General features: G+C 40.9%; 1 protein-coding gene across 2 annotated transcripts; it reads left to right on the top strand.

Annotated features, from left to right (window-relative positions):
• The first annotated feature begins 237 nt into the window (after positions 1 to 237).
• On the top strand, positions 238 to 11,320 carry onecut1 (one cut homeobox 1). Of its 2 annotated transcripts, none has more exons than XM_044096441.1 (2): positions 238 to 2,511; positions 9,476 to 11,320. In XM_044096441.1, exons 1-2 carry the CDS (start codon positions 1,416 to 1,418, stop codon positions 9,763 to 9,765), a joined length of 1,386 nt encoding a protein of 461 aa, XP_043952376.1. In that variant the 5' UTR covers positions 238 to 1,415; the 3' UTR covers positions 9,766 to 11,320. The 2 variants fall into 2 exon arrangements, with proteins under 2 accessions (XP_043952376.1, XP_043952368.1); XM_044096433.1 differs by having other exon boundaries at positions 254 to 2,526; positions 9,476 to 11,306.
• The last annotated feature ends 9,517 nt before the right edge of the window (positions 11,321 to 20,837 follow it).

Here is a 20,837-nt window from a genome sequence, read left to right on the forward strand (position 1 = left end):
CTTCATTTCCACCTAATGATGTAAGGAGGTCTGACGTCTCATCCCCGTAAGGAACCCTACTTTCTAAAATAGCAAGCATTACCTAGAAATATAATAATAGTAATTCCCTAAATTACAAGTGGTGACGTATTTACGTATAAAGTTCTGCTGTTTATATGAGGCCGGCAGATAAAAACGTTAGTGGTATATGGAAAGCCATTTTAAGATGTAATTTATTTATATTTTAAATGTGCATCTAATTACTTAGTATTTTTGCTATGCTTGTTTAATGTTAAAGTGTTCATAATAACGTTGAACTTTCACCCTACAGTTTTTATTCCCATAAAAGTGTTTAAATCTCTCCCTCTGTTTAGTTGTGCTGTTATCCAGTTCTGGTCTAAGTTGTCTAAATATTTACAATTGTGAACTAGAGTTGATCAAGTTCAGTTCAGATCAGTAAAAACGTTGAAATATTCCTTTAGCGTAGCACTTTGAGGAAGCAGATGCCAACTTCAGGTACATCCAGCTAACTGTAAAACAGCTTAGCTAAAGCTAACACTTCCCTTCTCATTAGAGTAAACAGAAAAATCAGTCTATCATTGGACTCAAGACGAATGAGACACATTTCATATTCATTGTGTGTATTAGGTTTGCAGCTGCATCTGATTATCCTGCTTCGTTTGTAGCAAGAAGGTTGTGAGTTCGAATCCCCACCATGGTCTTTATGTATAAGTGAGTTCTCTCTGGGTACTCTGCCACAGTCCAAACGCGTTCTCCAATTTAAAATTGCACTTAGGTATGTGTGTGCGTGTGTGTGTGTGTGTGTGGGTGTGTGTGTTTGTGTGTGTGTGTGCGCGCGTGTGCGCATGTGTGTGTTAGACAGAGGAGGTGGGGAGAGAGAGAGAGGAATAGAGAAAGAGGAAGAGAGAGAGTATGGGAGGAGACCGGCGTGCACAATGCGCATGTGCAGACGGTGAGATCTGTGCGGCGGTGGAGCAGGGACTGGACACACACCGCTAGAGAGATGGCGCGGCACCCGACCGGAGCGCAAGGACAGCTGGTTGGCGACGGGGGGGCTTGAATTACAAAGAAGAAGAAAAATATATGGTTTTAAAAGCAAAAAAAAAAAAAAAAAAAAAAAAAAAGGCAAAAAAAAAAGAGAGAAAAGGATAAATACGAGCATATTTAGATATATATTTAAAGAAGAAAAATAACAAATTTTGAAGAGACATTTCATTCCTGGAGAGCGGCGGCAGAGAGGTAGGAGAGTAATCGAATATTGTCACACAGAGAGGGAGCTGGAGAGGAGGCTGCTGCAAGGAGGACACCAAAAAGCAACAAAAGCCAACTGAACTTTACTGGACGCGTGGACTTCCTTAACGTCGGCTTACGGCAGTAGGTCAGATAGATGGTTTGTCCACAGCGCTGCCCGGATCATGAACGCGCAGCTGTCGATGGAGAACATAGGCGACCTGCACGGAGTGAGCCATGAGTCCGTCGCCGGCCACGGAGAGCTGCTGAGCGGCCACAGTCCGCACTCCCGCCCGAGCCCGAGGGGACTGAGCCACCGCGCTATGGGCATGGCCACCCTACTGGACAGCGGAGACTATCACCCCGGCCACCCGGGACACCTGCATCCAGCCATCAGCATGTGCGAAGCCCCCCACGGCATGAGCGCGAGCACCACTTACACCACCCTGACCCCCCTGCAGCCCTTACCCCCCATCTCCACCGTGTCCGACAAGTTTCCCCCCCATCACCACCACCACCACCACCACCACCACCATCCCCACCATCCGCACCCGCACCCGCACCAGCGGCTCCCCGGGAACGTCAGCGGCAGCTTCACGTTGATGCGGGAGGACCGCAGCTTGGCGCCCATGAACAGTCTGTATCCCGCGTACCACCACAAAGACCCCTGCATGGGCCAGAGCCTCTCCCCGCTGTCTGGTTCTGGACTGGCCAGCATACACACGTCTCAGGCCGGCATCCCTCCGTACGCTCACCCCGGCGCCGCCATGCCCGGCGAGAAGATGCTCACGCCCAGTGGGTTCGAGGCTCACCATCCGGCCATGCTCAGCAGACACGCCGAGCAGCACATGACCTCCTCCGCCGGGATGGTGCAAATCAACGGCCTGCATCATCACCCGCACGCCCACCTCGGCGCGCAGGGCCACGGCCAGGGGCTGGGTAGCAACCGGGAGCAGGCTTCCGGGCCTGGGCACCAAGGTGGCGGCGGAGGAGGGGGAGAAGGAGGCGGCGGGGGCGGCGGCGGTGTTTCTGGGGGACAGATGGAGGAGGTGAATACCAAAGAAGTCGCGCAGAGGATCACCACGGAGCTGAAGCGCTACAGCATCCCTCAGGCCATCTTTGCTCAGCGGGTCCTGTGCAGGTCTCAGGGGACCCTGTCCGACCTGCTGAGGAACCCCAAGCCCTGGTCGAAGCTCAAGTCCGGCAGAGAGACGTTTCGTCGCATGTGGAAGTGGCTGCAGGAGCCTGAGTTCCAACGCATGAGCGCGCTCAGGCTCGCAGGTGAGCGAAGCCTCGGTAAAGCACCTCCTTTTTCCCCTCTATTTATTTATTTATTTATTTAATTATTTATTTATTTATTTATTGCTTTCATCCTTGCAAATACCCGCAGTGAAAATTGATATAATAATAGAACATTTGACCCCTTTGCTTAACTGTTTGCAACTCATGTGGGCTGAGGTAAAATTCAGCCTGTTTATTAATTAAACTATAAAAACACTAAGTTCGGTTTCAGTGTAGAGGTTCCGTCCAGGCTGACTGATACTCACGACATGAAGAGATGATCTAATTTCCAATGTTGAAGGTTGTGAATTAGAAAAAAAAAAAAAAAAAAACTTAGTTTCAAGATTATTGTTGTTAAAGCGATGTGTTTATAACCGATTAAGCGTGTAATAATTCATTATAAGGGTTTAAAAAATCGATGTGCTTCATCATTGCAGAAAAGAAACATTACTCTGGCATCTTTTTTTTTTTTTTTTTTTTTTTTTTTGCTGTTTCTAGACTCACGTTAGGCTTGTGTGAAACAAGTGCTCATGTCACTTTGCCTCCAAACTATCGATCGCAGCAGTGTTCGTAAACCGATCCGTCTCCAAGAAATCATTACAGGAACGTGTTTATTTTGGTGTCGATGCAACTGATCAGCTCTTCTTTTTTCCTCTCTCTTTTTTTCTGCTGGCCTTCTGCTTGTAAACAGAGAAAATAGAGTGTGGGCGTGCGTGTGTGGGTGTGTGTATGCGTGTGTGTGTGTGTGTGTGTGTGTGTGTGTGTATGAGAGAGTGGGTGATAAACTCGATTTAAATGTCAACTTGAGTTGGTGTCATGCATAATTTAGCATCAGGTGAAGATTGCTTTGGCCGTGGCTTCAAAAAAAAATAAAATAGACTAACCCTGTTAAGACAAGTGGGGAGGGAAAATAAAAGTGTGTTACGACAGAATCCAATAGTCGGATACATGGTCGGAGCTGAGGAACCGAATCTGACTCCACTGAAGTTTGTGTAATTAACCGATGGACATGAGGTGGAATTTGTCCTTCAGGTAGGGCCACAGGTTCAGTTTACAGGTGCGGGCAGTGAGGCCCAAAAAGCACACGAGGGTTCACGGTCAGTTTTCGATCCAAATTAGGAATGTGCAAAGGAATGGACGTTGGGAAAAATTTAAATATGGAAAGTGCTTGCAGTGCTTGAAATATATATATGTATATAGATAGATAGATAGATAGATAGATAGATAGATAGATAGATAGATAGATAGATAGATAGATAGATAGATAGATAGATAGATAGATAGATAGATAGATAGATAGATAGATAGATAGATAGATTTTGTGTGTGTGTGTGTGTGTGTGTGTGTGTGTGTGTGTGTGTGTGTGTGCGCGCGCGTGTGGTGACTGTAATTGAATTGATTATTTTTCAGTTTTCCCATCTGCTGCTACTCCTGCAAGTGTTTGTGTGTGTGTGTGTGTGTGTGTGTGTGTGTGTGTGTGTGTGTGTGTGTGTGTGTGTGTGTGTGTGTGCACGCACGCTTTGAAGGATAATTTTATCACTAATATCTCTAAAATGAGCTTGAAAATGTGGGTTTCATATTATTATTATTATTATTATTATTATTATTATTATTATTATTATTATTATTATTGTTGTTGTTGTTGTTGTTGTTGTATATCGGATGGGAATTTCATAGTTTGAGTTATCGAGTCCGTAAATGAACTGAAACTCGTGTTGTTGATGTGAACATTCACTGGGAGCCTGGATTATAATCGTCCAGCTAAATTAAAGGTTTTATTGAGCCTGGTCGTAATTCTTAAGAGCACAGCTGTTTTGTTTTTGTCTAAACAAACCCCCCCCAAAAAACAAAAAAATAAAAAATAAAAATAAATAATAAAAATAAGTATTGAAAAAAAAATAGTTTTTCAATTCTTAAATAAATAAATAAAGAAAGAAAGAAAGAAAGAAAGAAAGAAAGAAAGAAAGAAAGAAAGAAAGAAAGAAAGAAAGAAAGAATGAAAAATAAAGAAAATGCCACAGGAAAGAGATCTAATGATTCTTCAGGAGTGGAATACATGAACACATTTTTTAAACAAAAACTTGTTCAAATCATATATATATATATATATATATATATATATATATATATATATATATATATATATATATATATATATATATATATATATATGAGGATTTAACATCATCTTAAGAGAATAGTTCTAAATCTAGACCCACACTATTGATCTGGCCGTTGCTAGGAGAATCTGATCATGTGCTGAAGCAGATGTGATATGCTTATCGATTTTAGGCTTCTGGTATTAATCTCGGGCCTTTTCTGGTTTTCCCATTTTGTTGCTTTTTGGTGTCCTCCCACATATGAAATGTCTGAATAGAATAGAATATTTAGATTTTCTGCTGGGTTTAGATCACTAAATAGTTATTGCAGTACATCTGCTGCATTTTATGTTTTTTTTTTTCTTCACACAAATCTGTTTGCTGAAACGCGCGACTCCTCTGCGCAGGTCCAGCAGTGTGTGCGGTGTGTTTTCACTGTGTGAAGTTATCTGCGTGTTTGTAATGATTAGCCGGGAGCAGCAGTGGTTCTGTTTGAGCCTGTCCGTGTGTGATTAGGCTGATAATGAGGCCGTTGTTAGGTCCCACGCTTTCCTGGGAAAGCTCTCTCTCTCTCTCTCTCTCTCTCTCTCTCTCTCTCTCTCTCTCTCTCTCTCTCTCTCTCTCTCTCTCTCTCTCTCTCTCTCGCCGTGGCCGCTCCGCGGTGGCTCCTGCTGCTGTCTGAGTGGCCTTCACTCCTGCTGATTTATAGCGGCCCTTAACACAAGGGGCTCGGGCTCTCTGTTAATATTTACTAGCGCTGGAGACACCGGGCAGCTCGTACACGCCATTATACCTCTCACTCTCTCTCTCTCTCTTTATGGTCATGCCAGCGTAGGCCGCTGTGCTGCACTTTAGCACAAACTCAAGGCAAAATCCGCTCGCTTCATTTGAAGAAACATCATATAAAAAAAAACGAAAAAAAAAAACGAATGTCGTATTTGTACCTGAGGCTTTAAGTGGAAATCCCTTGTGACTTAATACATTCTCCACGCAATATCTCCAATCTTTCTGCATGCAAATGGCTTATTTAGCTGTTATCTTGCTGAAGGTTTGCTAATGAAAGCCCTTAATCACTCCATCCATTAATTAGTGCTGCTTTAAAGAATGCTTAGTGATAAGAACTTTGCCATTCATTAATTACTCCCCCCAGTGAGAGCGCAAGCTGGCTTTCGCTCTGTCCCTTTAGTAGCCTGCGTCTGCCCCCTGCTGGTTTCAACCCGTCGGTGCGCTTTGGTTTGCCTGGCTGTGCTGGGCTTGACTTGATAACACATAAAACGAAACAACAAAAAACTCAAAAAGTTAAACAGCGGCAGAATGCAAATTATACATTTGATTTTTTTAAATTAATTATATGTATATATTCTCAAATGTCTTATTTCGATCGTTTGTAAAGCTGAGGTGCCTCTTTTTGGGGTTTTTTTGGGGTTTTTTTTTTTTGCTGTTGTTGCTTTCAGCACCATGGACAGCGCTCATCCCCGTTTTTGCTATCTGCACTAAAAAATAAATAAATAAATAAAACTAATTTTGGAAGGTATTGAGAATGTTATTAAAACTCTTTGCGTTTTAATCAACTGCAGTAGAGGTTAATGCAATAATAAATTCTACTTATTATTATTTCATTTATTTTTTTTTACCCAAAACAATGTCTCTTTGATTAGACTAACTGAATGCTGCATCAATTGAAGGACAGGCTATAGGGCTGGTATGTTTATGAAGACAGGGTTATAAATAACTACATCGACTTAGCATGAACATTCCTCCGTGGCAAATGGAGGACGAACCAGATGACTGTATAAAAAAAGGTCAGGATTTTACCACCTAGCACAGAAGCACATGTGAAACTTATTTCTGTACACTAATGAATGTATTTGGGAGGCTATGTCAGCGATGGACTTAAAGTTTTATCACAGTATTTGCTGCTGCCATCATGACAATAATTTTTTTTTTTTAAATGACAATAACAACTATTTATTACATCTTTTTCATGTAACTGTATGACTGTGACTGTGTGTCACCATAATTAGAGCCCCACAAACACAAATAATGCTCTTGACAAATATTGCCACTTGTAACATGCTTCTTTAAGACACACGTCGTATAAAAAAGTGTGATTTGTTTCGCCAAATTGCACACAGGAGCTGTATTTTCAAATTTATTGGTATTTATCGGCGCTTTCATTGAACAGAATGTGGAGAAAATAGTACTCAACATCGACAATAGTGGTTTGAGCATCTTCAATTGGAATTTATTGTGACAACGATAAATCAACACTCTTACCACGATAAGAAATTCATCAAGATAAATTAAAAAGAATAAGATATGATAGATGCCCACACCTACGATATCAGTGTTAATCAGGTGTGTTTAGTATTGGTCAATCATTTGTGTTTTAAATGAATGACGCTCCCTTTGAATTGCAGAAGTTTTGTGCTTTTATTTGATTAATAAATCATAAATAAAAGAGGCAAACATTCCCTGTTTTGTTACATTTCTAAACTTATAAAACAGTGCAGTTAAAACCTAACTGATTCTCAGGTTTTGTTAGAGTTCAGCAACACATTTTTAAAAAGTTGGCTCTAAACTATAAAATTCCCTGTTACATGTTAGACTTATATATTTTCTCCTACGAAACATGGAATAAAACCAACCCAAATACAATGTATTCAAATGTCTTTGATCTTTTTTGGTTTCATAGTGAGTGCTTGTCTCATGAGTTGAGCGCCGCCCACGTTGCTCTGAGAAAAATGAAAGAAACAGAAAAATCCCACTGCGATTTCCCATAGCTTTCAATAATTGCGGTGTTAGAACAAACACAAATAAATAAATAAATAAACAAATAAATAAATAAAGCAGCACAGTTTCCAGCATCCAGACTGCTGCTGGATTTTTTTTGGGTTGTTAAATGTCAAGGAGAGCTCAGGCATAAGGCTCAGCTTGTCAGAAAGTGTGGTCTTTTACACATCCGTGAGCATTATTATTAAGATTCTTGGTTCGTTCTTTGTTTTTGTTTTTTTCGGGAGCATGAATGGCCACTTATGCGCTGAGACACATGAAACCTCTGACCGGTTCCAAGTTTCCAGGTTGACTTATTTATTTATTTCTGTTTCAACCAAACACGGGGCAGTTCTAATCCACGTTAGACATATTAATGAAATCGGCCAAAGCAGATCTTGTCTGGGTTGTCCAGACGTATTATAAGTCAACCATTTTGTCAAAATCAACGTGGGCAATAACAGGAGTGTGATGCATTTATAACAAAACCTTTTAAAAGAGAATAAAAAGCAACATAATGATAAGGTTGAAAATTTGTTGGGGTTTTTTTTTTCAGATGATATTTGATTTAAAGAGGCAGTGTTATGCGTAATTGACTTTTTTAAGCTTTACCTCATGTTATAATGTTTTAAAAACATGCCTGGAGGGTTGCCTTGATTCATCCATGCATGTTTGAGAAATCTTGTAATCTCCATGGCAACCATTCAGCTGTGCAAAACACAGCTAGCTCCGCCTTCAAAAGCCCCTCCTTGGAGCTGCAGTTTTCAAACTTCGCAGAGCAGCTCTCCCCTGTAATTCCCCCAGTCAGCTCCTCCAGACTAGCCAGCTGCAATTAGCAAACAACTGGTGGAACTGCGCATCCGCTGAGCTCATTGTGTGAGATATTTCTCAGTCCAGCACTCCGACAAACATTTGTATGAGCTTGATAGAGAGATGCTGATGTGATGACATGCTGAAGGCGGAGTGTCAGGAAGAGCAGGAAGTTCTTAAAGAGACACAGGCCCAATTTTAAGGCGTTAAATTGGGGAATTTCAAAAGAAGGACTTTAAAATCTGGGGCGAGGGGGAGAATGTTAATTCAAAGCTTGTAAAATCAAAACCGCAAGAAGAGGTGTTTGCATTTCAATTTGTGGTGTGAAACTATAGATCAGTTTGACTGTTGAGATAGACCAATGTCCAAACATTAAATAATTCAAACTTCTGTGTAAGGAAATGATCTACGCTAAATATGAGAAAATATCTTGATATATTGTGTTGTTGTTGTTGTTGTTTTTGCATTATTGGTATCAATGTTATCATTATTATTGCTGTTAATACTATTAGAGCTACAATTAGTCATATTGGACTATATGTTTTAAAGGGGCAGTACTATGTAAAATTAAGTTTTTTTGAGCTGTATTGTTGTCCCTCTTCCGAAAGACGTCTGGAGTGTTGTTTTGATTCTTTTATGCATGTTTGGAAAATCATTTAATCTCCCATGGCAACCATTCAGCTGAACAAAACGTCTGGGTGGACTTAGCTCCGCCTTCGAGACGCAGCTCCTCCTCTGAGCTTCTGCCTCACAGAGCAGCCCTCCACTGGGACTCATGCATTCAGCTCCTTCAGACTAGCCAGCAGCAATTAGCAAACACCTGGTGAAACTCTGCATTTGCTGAGTTCATAATAGAAGTTACTTTTCAGTGCAACGCCATAAAAGTGTTGTTAAAGAGCCAATAGAGGAGCCATGTTGTGATGACTTCTGTGAGGCGGAGTTTCAGAAAGAGCAGCAGTTTTTAAAGCGACAAAGGCCCAATTTGAAGGTGTTAAATTAGGAAGTAAAATTTATTTTAAGTCATATTTGACATTTTTTAACAACTGAAGGCAACATAATTACTAAACTTGGCTATAAAATGACAGTACATGCCTGGAAAACATGTAACACTGCCCCTTTAATTCCGAAATCAAAGTGGCTGAAGTGAAACCATATGAGGCCACATAAGCCAGACCTCTCACCATAAACTGACCTAATTCCTGTTTTTGTTGTTGTTTGTCTTCAACCAAGCGCATCGCTCTCATGCCTTTTCCGTTTCCGTCTGCTTCTTCCCTCCTTCGCAGCGTGCAAGCGCAAGGAGCAGGACCACGGCCGAAGCGAGCGAGGGAACGTGACCAAGAAGCCCCGGCTGGTGTTCACGGACGTGCAGCGGCGGACGCTCCACGCCATCTTCAAGGAGAACAAGCGTCCGTCCAAGGAGCTGCAGCTCACCATCGCCCAGCAGCTGGGCCTCGAGCTGGCCACGGTCAGCAACTTCTTCATGAATGCTCGGCGCCGGAGCCTGGACAAGTGGGTGGACGACGGCTCCGGTCACGCGGCCAACTCGGGGCCCAACGTCTGCACCAAAGCCTGAAGTCGGACTGAACCTGACCAACTCATGGACTGACTCAACCTCGGTGGAAAAGCTTTAAAAAAAATTTTAAGAAAACACTTCTGAGAAACAAAGAAAACTTTAAAGACCTTGAAGCAACATTTTGCCCTTAAACCTGTACTATATTGATATTTATAGTATCCAAAGATGAAAAGCAAACCAAAGACTTCTCGTTTGACCTGCTTTACGATGTTTGTTTCAGCCACACAGTTTTTGTGTAACATACTGCAAAAAGACTTTACTCTCTTTCACACACACAAACACACACACACACACACCCCAACATGCAGACGCACTCACAAACACACGTACATACCCAGGTCTTTAGCTTTATTACACCCCCCTTCACCTCCCTACTGTGTATCAGTCTATCATTTGCCATCCTTATCTCTAATCTGATTGGTTGGTTTTAATGATGGGTCCCTAAGAGGAGGTCTAATCAGCCTACCGGCAGTCTGGTCTGCAGCTGTCCACAGCCTGAGAAAAAAATATAATTAAAAAAGAAAAAAAACATGGATGAATGTGGAGTTCCAGCGGGATTGGCCAATCAACTTTAAAAAGGAAGAACATTTTCATCCTGCGGGGAGCGACCCGGATTGTTCTGCAACCTTGTTTGGACCAGTGGCGTGGACTGTATGTCTGTTTGTCTGTTTGTCTGTCTGTCTGACTGTCTGACTGTCTGTCTGTCTGTCTGTCTGTCTGTCTGTCTGTCTGTCTGTGCGAGTCGTCTGTCGTTCTGTCGAGCATTCCAGACAGACGGGCGGGGGGGCAAAGAAATGTATTTTCAAAGAGTGCTAACCCAAACCCAAACAGCCTGAACCAAACCAAAAAGGAGAAGAAGAGAAAAATGGAGCTCGGCCCATTTAGTGGTGCTTTCTTCCGACACGCTGATGCGTTCAGTTGGGAAAATAAAAGAAACCAATCGGCATCAAGCGTCTTGTGCCGCGCAGAAACGAAACCTACAAAGACCAAAGAATATATTTATTTAAAAAGTAGGTATGGGCAATTATGGTATTTTCTTAATATGATAACATTAAGCTTTAAAGTGTCATTTTATTTGCAAAAAAATTTAAATCAAACATTTATTTCCAGATTCAACTGCTTTTACTAAGTAGAGCAAAGAAAAAAAGACTTGACATAGTGTTTATAACACTTACTTAAATGTGACTTATAACAATTATTTATTCATGTTAGTTTTGATACAAAATACTTTACAGAATTACATGCTACGAAGGTAAATACAGATCTATTTTTGGCCATTTTACAATGACTGTCTATGTTTTTTCAGTCATACCATTCACAAGCAGCTGAATTTGTCCCGTTTTACATAAGAAAAAAAAAACTATCTGGGCAGCAATATGTGGGGCAGGGGCACAGCTGAATTACTATGCTCTGTGTTTCCCAAAGTTGGGGTTTGGGGACAGCAACGTGGGTCGCAAATCAACAAGTGTGGGATCTTGGGAGTCCATATTTGTGGTATTAGTCTTAACAGCAATACCACTCAGACATGCCTCGTGATAAAAAATATATATATATATATATATATATATATATATATATGTTTGCGCCTTTAAGCATAAGAAGGTCACTGCTTATTTTTCACAAAATTTTTGTTTTATTCGTAAATGCTAAAACACAAACCTTCCCCCGTCACATAAAAACGTGAGCTAAGCAGAGTCGCACTGAAATGAATCGGTAGCTGCCACACGTTCAGCTCCGCTTGATCTTCTTTAGTAGTGTGTTTTCTCCACTGGCTCCGTGCGTGACAGATGGCCTCAGATGGTTTTCTTTCTCTTTTTTTATTTAAGGACAAACTGTGTCACCACTTAATAATCAGGACTGCAGCGTCGGTCCATCGTCGCCGCATGCCTCTCACGTGGATTCGATTTGATCTCCTCATCAAAGATGTACAGCGGAGGAGATGATATCAATGATCGAATCACTTTGGGGCGCTTACACGGCAATGTCAACTCGTCACCTGAATACAAAAGCATCTTTATACGTCAGCTTGCTGCCAAGTCGTCCCCCCTCTCACCCCGCCTTTACCTTCCCTGCATTTCAGCACTCGGAGGAAAGCACTTCATGGGCCTGGCTCTGGGGTGGCACAGCATTAAATGTATTAAACTGAGTCCCCCCGCCCCCTTTCTCTCGACTGGGGTTAGCAGATGTACATTCATCACAACGAATCTCTGAAGGAGAAGAGGCCTTCTTCTTCGTCGTCGTCATTATCTCTCTAAAGAAAAACCAAAAATATGACAAAACAATGTTTCAAGACCTGCTGATGTTTTGTTTTTTTGTTCTTCTTTTTTTTTCTTATTGTGAACCAAAGATGCTACCTCACTCAAGTTCCATATGTGATTTCTATCACTTTTGATGATACCAAAGATAACCAAAGATTTTTTCTAATTGCACGGCCTCTGTGAGTGGTGTTCAAAGAAGTGTGATGTATGTGTCCTGTCCTCTTTTTATTTAGCTCCCCCTCTCTCTCTCTCTCTCTCTCTCTTTCTCTCTGTTGCATCTTTACTCCAATCCTGTCCTTCTCCCTGCTCCCGACCCGCCGACCTGCAATCAACCCATACGTCCTCCTTTTATTTTACTTCTTTTTTTTTTATTTTTATGCGTGCTCTTGCTTAATTTGTGCTCCGATTACCGCTCCATACGTAGCCCTGCTGATGCAGGTAAAGGCAGACGTGCTGATCCAGCCATAGATGCACACAAGTGTCCATGCAGGTGCCTGCAGAGCAGACTTGTAAGAATGTGATCTTTCTTACTTTTTCTTTCTGCGTCTTCTTTTGAAGAACCCAGTTAAAATGTAAAAGAGATGCTTAAATTTGAGTTTGTAGCTTTATTTATCTTTTTTTTTTTTTTTTGTAGAATTTTGATTTAAACTAAAGTGTCATGAAAAAGTGTTTGCTCCCTCCGTCCTGATTTCCTCTGTTTTTGCTGTTTTTGTCACACTTAAAGGCTTCAGATTGTCAACCTGATTGGATGAAGACACATAACCGGAGTAAATACAAAATGCAGTTTTCAAAGGTTTCCAAAAGTTAGAATGCTATCCACAGTGGCCTGGCCCTTTGTCGAGGGAGACAAACTGCAACTTAACCGTAGTAACTGATCATTCTGAATGCATAAATGGAAGAAAGGTTTTCATCTCCTCTTGTTTCCCCTGTGAGAACTTGGGATTTCCATGCACTGGATGTCTTGTGGTTATGGGCAACGAGTGTTTTGCATCGTCACAGAGGACGTTCGACCCACTTTTCCTTGCAGAATTTTTTAAAACCTCCATGGAGGACTTAAGCTCACAAACCGCTCCTTTTTGTCAGCATTTCAACTGGACGTAAGTCCAAACTTTGACTAGACCGCTCCAAAATTTAAAAAAAAAAATTATTTTGGAGCGATTCAGAAGTTCACTCGCTGATGTATTTCAGACCATGTTTCTGCTGCATAACCAGTGCATGATTGGCTCAACTGTTGGGTTATTTTTTGTGTGTGTGTGTGTGAATTAGTCTTGCACCAGCTGTCGCAGGACACACACTTCCAAAACGTTTCAGTCTCGTCTCGTCCGTTCACCGAATACCCAGAAGTCTCGAGGATCATAAAGATGTTCTCATCTGAAATCTGTGCACTGTTTTTGTCAGAAGTGCTTTCGGCCTTAAGTCTCCACTGGATGCCAACGTCGCCTCAGAGCTTCTTTCTTATTGATGAATCATGAACCTTATCTAAGAGAGGTGAAGCCTGCAGCACTTTAGGTGTTGTCCTTTTGCCACGTTAATGCGGTTTTGGAGTCATTTGCTGAGCAGATTCACCACTGCTCCATGTTTTCTGTGTTTGTGCAATAGTACAGTGGAGTCCCAAACCACCAGGAATGACTCTGGATCCCTTTCCACACCAACAGATGTCAGTGATTTTTTTCTTCCTTATGGCTCAGATTGGGGCATTATGCATCTTTTTACTCATTCTATTGATTCTATAGATCTGGTAGCCTGGACTGAAGTTAATGGATTCGAACCATGTTTTGTTTGGTTTGGATAGCTTTTGTTTCTCACTGAATAAAATCAGCATTTCATCACTTTCCTAAAATAATAGCCTAAGTCCTATTTTTGCCAAAATTGTTTTATTTTTTTTATTTTTTTTTTTTGGGGGGGGGGCTTTTGGTAAGAAAGAGATTCTGTTTTGTTTTTTGCCAAATATCACCTTAGGCTATTACTTTAGGAAGGTGACTATTTGTAAACTCCATTTTATAGAGAAAAAAAAAGAAAAAGTTGGATTGATAGGACAATTTCTTTGATTATCTGAAACATATAAGTGTGATTTAAAAAAATCCAAAAAACAGCAGTAAGACGGTGACTATTCGTAACTCTCTCTCTATATATATATATAATTATTTTATTTTTCATTCTGCTGGCCCTGCCCCTTTGTGTTGCATATTATTGATCCGATGAACAAGTCAGAGACATCTTCACATGACAGCAGGCAGACAGCCTGACATAGCTATGGGCAGAATCATTGATTCAACTATAGGCAGACATGTTCCTGAAAGTAGAAGCAGATGTGTTGCAATCTTTCTTTTTTTAAAAATAAATAAATGAAAAATACAAAAACTGGAAAAAAAAAAAAAAACAAATAATACTGATACAACCTCCCAGGACGAGTGCCTTGCTTGAACCAAAGTGTTAAACCGCTGTTGACCTCTCACTTTTGACTCTGTGAATACCTCAGCCTGTAGAAAGGCCACAACTGAAGAGACAAGGATTTTTTTTTATTTTTCTTTTGTTCTATTTTTCCTTTTTCTTCCTTTGTACCTTTCATTTTGTGAATCACACCGTGGTGCTTTTGCCAGCGCAACCATGCAATGAAGACATACCAAAGGATTTTCTGTTGTCCACTTCTACAGATCAAACCAAAGGTCTTTGTTTCTCGTCCTCTATCCCCCCTCCAGACACACACACACACACACACATACTCCCTCCCCTCTTCCCTTCCTTCTCTCTCTGCTGTGTGTAGGAGGGTCCAGCACTCTGGCCGTGCATGTCTTTTACCAGTGTCTCTGAATACCTCATAGTAATAATTCCTTTGAGTTCTGCATCGAGATGTCTTATCTGTGAGTAAGGTAGAACTCCACCTGTGTGGTATTTGATATTGTTACGTCAAAAAAGCTGTACAATTATCTATTTTGGAGCTGTTGTTTGTTGTTTATTTTACCTCCTTTTTTTTTTTTTTTACTCTTTCTTTTTGGGGCAGAAGTGCTCTGTTTCAAGACACAGAGGACAAAGTTTCAGGGTTGACGCGAAACCTAAGCGGGAGAAGATTATTTTTTATCAGACGATGGGGGTCATGCCAATGTTATGACATAGACGATTACTTTTACAGGGTAAAACCAACTGCTGTGATGTTGTGCTCCTACTTTCTCTTCTACCTACTACTGTGTTGTGATTTTAATTTAATTGCCTTTTCTTTGTTTTTGTATAGGTTCTTTAATTTATGCATTTGTAGAGGCTCTAGATTTGTACATAGTATGGGGGGTTGTTTTGTAGAAGGGGGGGAAATTAAACAAAAAAAGACAGTTTACGCTTTACGTTACAGCCTTATTTTTGATGTTTAGATCTAACAGAAGAGTAGTTGATTTTTGTTGGGTTTTTTTAAACTACATCCTAGCCGACATTTCAACGTGTGTGTTTTGAACACTGCCAAAAATCCAGATGGTCCTGGGTTTTTTTTTTTTTTTGGTTTTTTTTTGCTAGTCCCTAGAAAGTTAAACCGGCTTACTTTATTGGCTAGCTGGCAAATAACAAGCAGTGTGTATGCGTGTGTGTGTGTGTGTGTGTGTGCGTGTGTGTGTGTGTGTGTGTGTGTGTGTGTGTGTGGTTTGTTTTGTTTTTTTGTGGGGTTTTTTTAAGTTTCCTTTGAATTTTTGGAAGAAGAAAAAAAAGTGTTACTCTATTGGTAATACTGCACATCCAAAGATTTTTAAAACAAACCAAAAAAAAATAATTAAAATAAAAAATTGGAGAAAAAATATGTATATTGAAGAGGGTGGCTGGGGGAGGGTGTGGAGGGGGAAAAGCACTGGCATTTGTGTGGTAGATTTGTTGAGTTTTTCTTCGCCATTCGCACGGGTATAGAATGTAGAAAGGCGTAGGGCTATGTAGGCAAGCTTACTCCTACCGGGGGAATCTCCTGTTCAACGTACAATCCGAAAGCATTTTGAAAGCGGGGGGCTGGAAGCCTCTGCTCACTTTGCTGTCTTGTGCACGGGGTGGTGAGGTGGAGCGCGGGCTGGGGGCAGCCGGTCTGCCAGGGGCCATGCCACGGAGCTGGGTCTGTTTTTATTTGCCGTGGCTCGCCGCCTCGCTCCACCGTGTATCTGTTCTTTTTGGTACGTACTCGTGTAACGACTATGTGCAAAGTCTAATAAAACTGCAAAGAAAACCTTACCAGAGGGATTTCTGTGTGAGTGTGTGTGTGTGACGGCTGACGCCTACCTAGCTGCGTTTCCATGACAAAAGTGCGAAAAAAAACAAAACTCAGAACAAAACAAAACTCACGTCACGTTACGTCAAATTCGCGATTTCGCAAATGCGGCATTTTCATTCAATAGGAATTAAAATCGTATGTTAATATGTTTGTTCGTGGGAGGAGTCGTTAAAAACATGCTGCGTCACGATCCTCCAACTACTTCCTGTCTTCTTCGTCGTTTCCGCCCGGTTGTTGATCGGGAGTCTTGCATGATTCGAAAACATCACCTGTCCATTCGAAATGTGCGCAAATGTTTGTCAATGTTCCGCTAATGTTCGAAAGACAAAAACAAACACGATTTCACAATTGTGGTACGCCCATCACACAGGAAGCACAATTAAATTCTCACATAAATACGTCTGTTCACGAAATGAATTATTTAAAAACACCCCATGCCATCACCCTCCTACCACCTCCTGCCGTCTTCTTTGTCTTCTCTGCCAGCGGAGACATCCAGTTGTCGCTGCATTTCCATTACAACTGTGTGCGAAACTTTGTTGATGATGTTGGAATGAACACAATTTTGACATTGTGGCGCCCAAATTAAATAAGAAACGCAATTAAAATGGCAAATGCATATGCTTGTTCACCGACAAGCCATTGTTCCTTGTCATGATCCTCCAACTACTTCCCTTCATCTTCGTGGTTTACATTGACAATCATGTGACTTGTGTTATGTATGCGAAAATACCTCATTCTAGCAGAGGGAAAAAAACACTTCATTAAAACCATAAGGGGTTTTTTTTGTTTCTTTTGTTTTGTTTTGTTTTTTGGAGTTGCCATTTTTCTATTGAGCAAATGTATTTTTTCCTAATCCCAATTTGCGCAATTACACGGTCAATGGAAACGCAGCTACAAGGCTACTAACATTACTGCAGAGGTGTGCATCTCAGAGCAGAGGACCTACGCCTAGGGGTGTTTCCTCTCTTCACACCCAGACAGTCAGAGTCTAATAAAAGCACTGGCTGTCAGAACAGGTGAAACCAGCACGCTCTGCAGTCCTTATATCACAGGATGGGAGATGTTGCATTAGCAGAGTGCACGTGGTTAGATTTTACCCTAAACTGAATATATTTGTAGTGAAACCATTTGTTACAATGTGGACCTACCCCGCTTCTTTTATATTTTTCTTAATTTTGTCACCAAAGGAGTTCCCATATGATGGGTAGCTTGACTACAAGTCTCATAACAATACTACAGCGCCTAAGACAATCATCTGGATCTCTTTACGCTGGGGAACTAGTTTCTCACGCGCAGCGCGGTGTCCTCGAGCTATTCATACGCAAAGATGCTTGAAGGGTTTTGATAAGAAAATAAATAGATAAATAAACAAAAACAAGCATATTTGTTCTTACATCAGATTACTGTCACAGTTCATTTCTGCACTTGCATTTCAAAGTGAAATCCCACCTAACTGCTTCTCTTTTTTGGTTCCCCCCACACCCCAGAGCCTCTTGACACACAGCGGTTACTTTTATTTTACTTTATGTTTTTTTGTTTTGTTTTGTTTTGTTTTTTCTTCCGTCGCTGAATGGGCGCGCGTGCCAGAGAGGCAATCCGGTCGGTGTTGCTCTCACATGTACAACTCCGTGTCTCGTCATTTGATTTGTCATTGCCGTTTTCTCCCTCCGAGCTTTGCTACTGCTTTCTCAGTGCCGTGCAATATCATCTGTTGTGATTGCTAAGCAAAATATAATTTAAAACAAAAAAAGAAAGAAAGAAAGAAAGAAAGAAAGATGAGAAGCAAGTGATTATGTCATCCAGCTTTTTTCAGTGTTCAAATGTTTCAACATTTCTTGTAGTCACAAAAAAAAAAAGGTAGAAAATAAACTGTTGGTATTTCCAACGTATGAGGTCTCGGTTCTTTTATTACTTTTTCTGTATCATTTGATTTCTGAGATGAGTGTGTTTTGATCCTTTTTTTTTTTTTTAGTACCCAGACAGATAAATTGAATCAATAAAACCTCCAAATCGGGTAAGAAAAAGCAGAAGATAAGGCATGCAAGCATATGAGTCTGTCTTTATTTTTTCATCCAGTGCCTTGCGAAAGTTTTAATATCCGTTGAAAAAAATTTGTTTCACATTTTGTCAAATGTGAAGTGGAAGGGAAATGACTATGTGGCTTTCAAAGCGTGGTGCAGAAGAAGTGAAGAACTGGACAAAAGATGCAGAGGTTCACCTTCCAGAGGGACAGTGACCCCAAGCACACGACCGCAACGCAAAGTAGAATGGCCCAGTCAAAGTTCTGGCCTAAAATTGATACATAATCCCTGGCAAGACTTAAAAACCGATGTTCACAGATGACCTCGAGAGCCACTTTCCAAAAGGTGAATTGTCAAAAGTTGATGCTTTCATGTCCCTTTCCACTGTAGCTGCAGCTTAGGGTGAATTTTATCGTATTTCTCTCACTTCAGAGTCATGCACTGCTCTGAGTTGCTCATCATATCCCACTACAATACAATAACATTTGTAGTTACAACGTGACCAAATATCTGCTGTTGGCGCAGCTTGCTAACTTGCGTCCATTCAGGTGATTTAAAATAAAAACTATTATGTTCTTCAGTGCATTCACATTTCTGCCACTCTTTTATGTAAGAACTTGAAAATTCTTGTCATCCTGAACTCTATTCGCCTCCTTCCATACTGCTGAGTCATTACAGTGGCCAACTCTAAGCCTTAAAGTGCAATGAAAGCATCCACCAGCCTATAAAATATGGAAAGCGTCCATGGGCGTGCAACCCCAAATTTATTACCTTAGAATAGTTAATGTTCCAGCAAAAGGCGGTCCAGGTGTAAGTGCCAATATGCAGCCAGAACGTGAAAAAAATGAAAAAGCCAAAGTTCTTGGATCAGCTATTTAGCCTTGGCACATGTGCCGTTCAGCTAATTGAACTGTTTTAGTTATAAGAGTCGAAGTAGTGTAAAGAGATAAGTTGCAAAAGTAAAGCTTTGAAGCTATGCTATGTCAAGATATGAAAAATAAATTCTGTGGAAAAAAAATGCCCAAGAAATAACTTCAATTCAGACATACAATTTAGCTCGTGCATGCTTATAGTTAGTATATTTTTAAGCTCAGCCCCAGTGCAATGACCTTTATTCTGCTACTACGCCTTAGTTGTGCCAATGCTTCTATCCTGCCACTAGATGGGGCTGTGACATTTAGTTTCCCAACCTCAATTCTTTTGTGGCATTGCTGAAGGAATGTTTTTCCTCTCCCGACGCATTTAGATGAGCTGAATGGATCGTGTAATAAAACTGATTTGTAATTCATTTGTGTGCGGTTACTACTGGATCATGTTAAATGTAAACACAAATTAGAAATAACCATTTTTGAGTCTGTGAATCACGTTTCGTTTTTAATAGAAATATGAGGAGCGACCTGGAATATACACTCAGGAGACCTTTTTTGAATATCTTCAGACATACAACGCTCTCATTTTAACACCTAATTTAATAAGCACACATGACATTTTTGAAGTGTTAGCTTTCAGACACAGTCTGGCTCAAGCAGCTACTGTTCACTGTAAATACAGCAGCAAGTCTTTTGGAAGTGTCTCTACCAGTTTTGCACGTCTTGCAACTAAAATGCTTCCATATTGTTTGCAAAATATCCCGAGGTCTGTCAGACTGCATGGCCAGCATCTGTGAAGAAGCAATTTCCACAGAAGTTCTGTTGAATTTAGGTCTGGACTTTGACGAGGCTATTGCAAAACGCGATTATTGTTTGATTTAAACCCTTCCATTGTAGCTGAGGTTGTTTTCCTGCTGCGAGGTGAACCTTGACCCCAGTCTTTTTAAAGCCTCTAACAAGTTTTCCCCCAGCATTGCCACATAATTACAGTAGTGATTTTATCATAAACAAAAAAACAAAAACAAACAACAAAAAAAACCTCACTGGTTTCCCAGTCGCTACTTCAGGAAAGCATTTCCATAGCATAATGCTGCCACCACTGTGTTTCACTTTGGAGAGGGTGACTTAGTCTCCTAATTTTGTGGTAGAAATTGTACTGTTTACTCGTCCAGCCAAGTAATAATGAAGCGTTACACAATGGACATTAACAGTATTGCACTGTGAGAGGGTCCAGCATTTAGGCAATGTGTTTCCTGCAAATCAGCTGAGGTTGTTCTGTAGAGCTATTATGAGTTTTAGATGAGTGAACCTTTGCTTAACCTGCTGCAATCAATATTTAGTTTTACCTGTACACGTCTTCCTCAAACTTCGCCCTTCGGTCAGACACACAGTTTGCATTATTGTGAACTTTATGACCCACATTTACAGGTTTGTTTGTTTTTTGCTGGAACAACAATGCACATGTGAGTCAATTTGCAAAATCAAGACACTGACTTGCTCGATAAAAGTTAATCCATCTCAAAACAAGATGCAACGGACCACTTCTCTCAGTTTGTGCTTTTTGTGTGAGCACCTTGTATTTGTGTCCTCTGTCCTTATTCTGGGAGATTTAGTCAGAAAAGAGATTAAATCAAATTTGATCAGTTTTTTTTTTCCTAGTCCCATTAAAATTGTCACTCCATGTTCA

Source organism: Gambusia affinis, linkage group LG02, assembly GCF_019740435.1.
Source record: "Gambusia affinis linkage group LG02, SWU_Gaff_1.0, whole genome shotgun sequence".
NCBI classification, from domain to species: Eukaryota; Metazoa; Chordata; class Actinopteri; order Cyprinodontiformes; family Poeciliidae; genus Gambusia; species Gambusia affinis.

Excerpts from the sequence above, each read along its gene's own strand:
- onecut1 (XM_044096433.1), top strand. The coding sequence starts at position 1,416 with ATGAACGCGCAGCTGTCGATGGAGAACATAGGCGACCTGCACGGAGTG. Across the intron at positions 2,527-9,475 it reads CGCAGGTGAGCGAAGCCTCG|CGTGCAAGCGCAAGGAGCAG; the intron begins GTAAAGCACCTC and ends CCTCCTTCGCAG.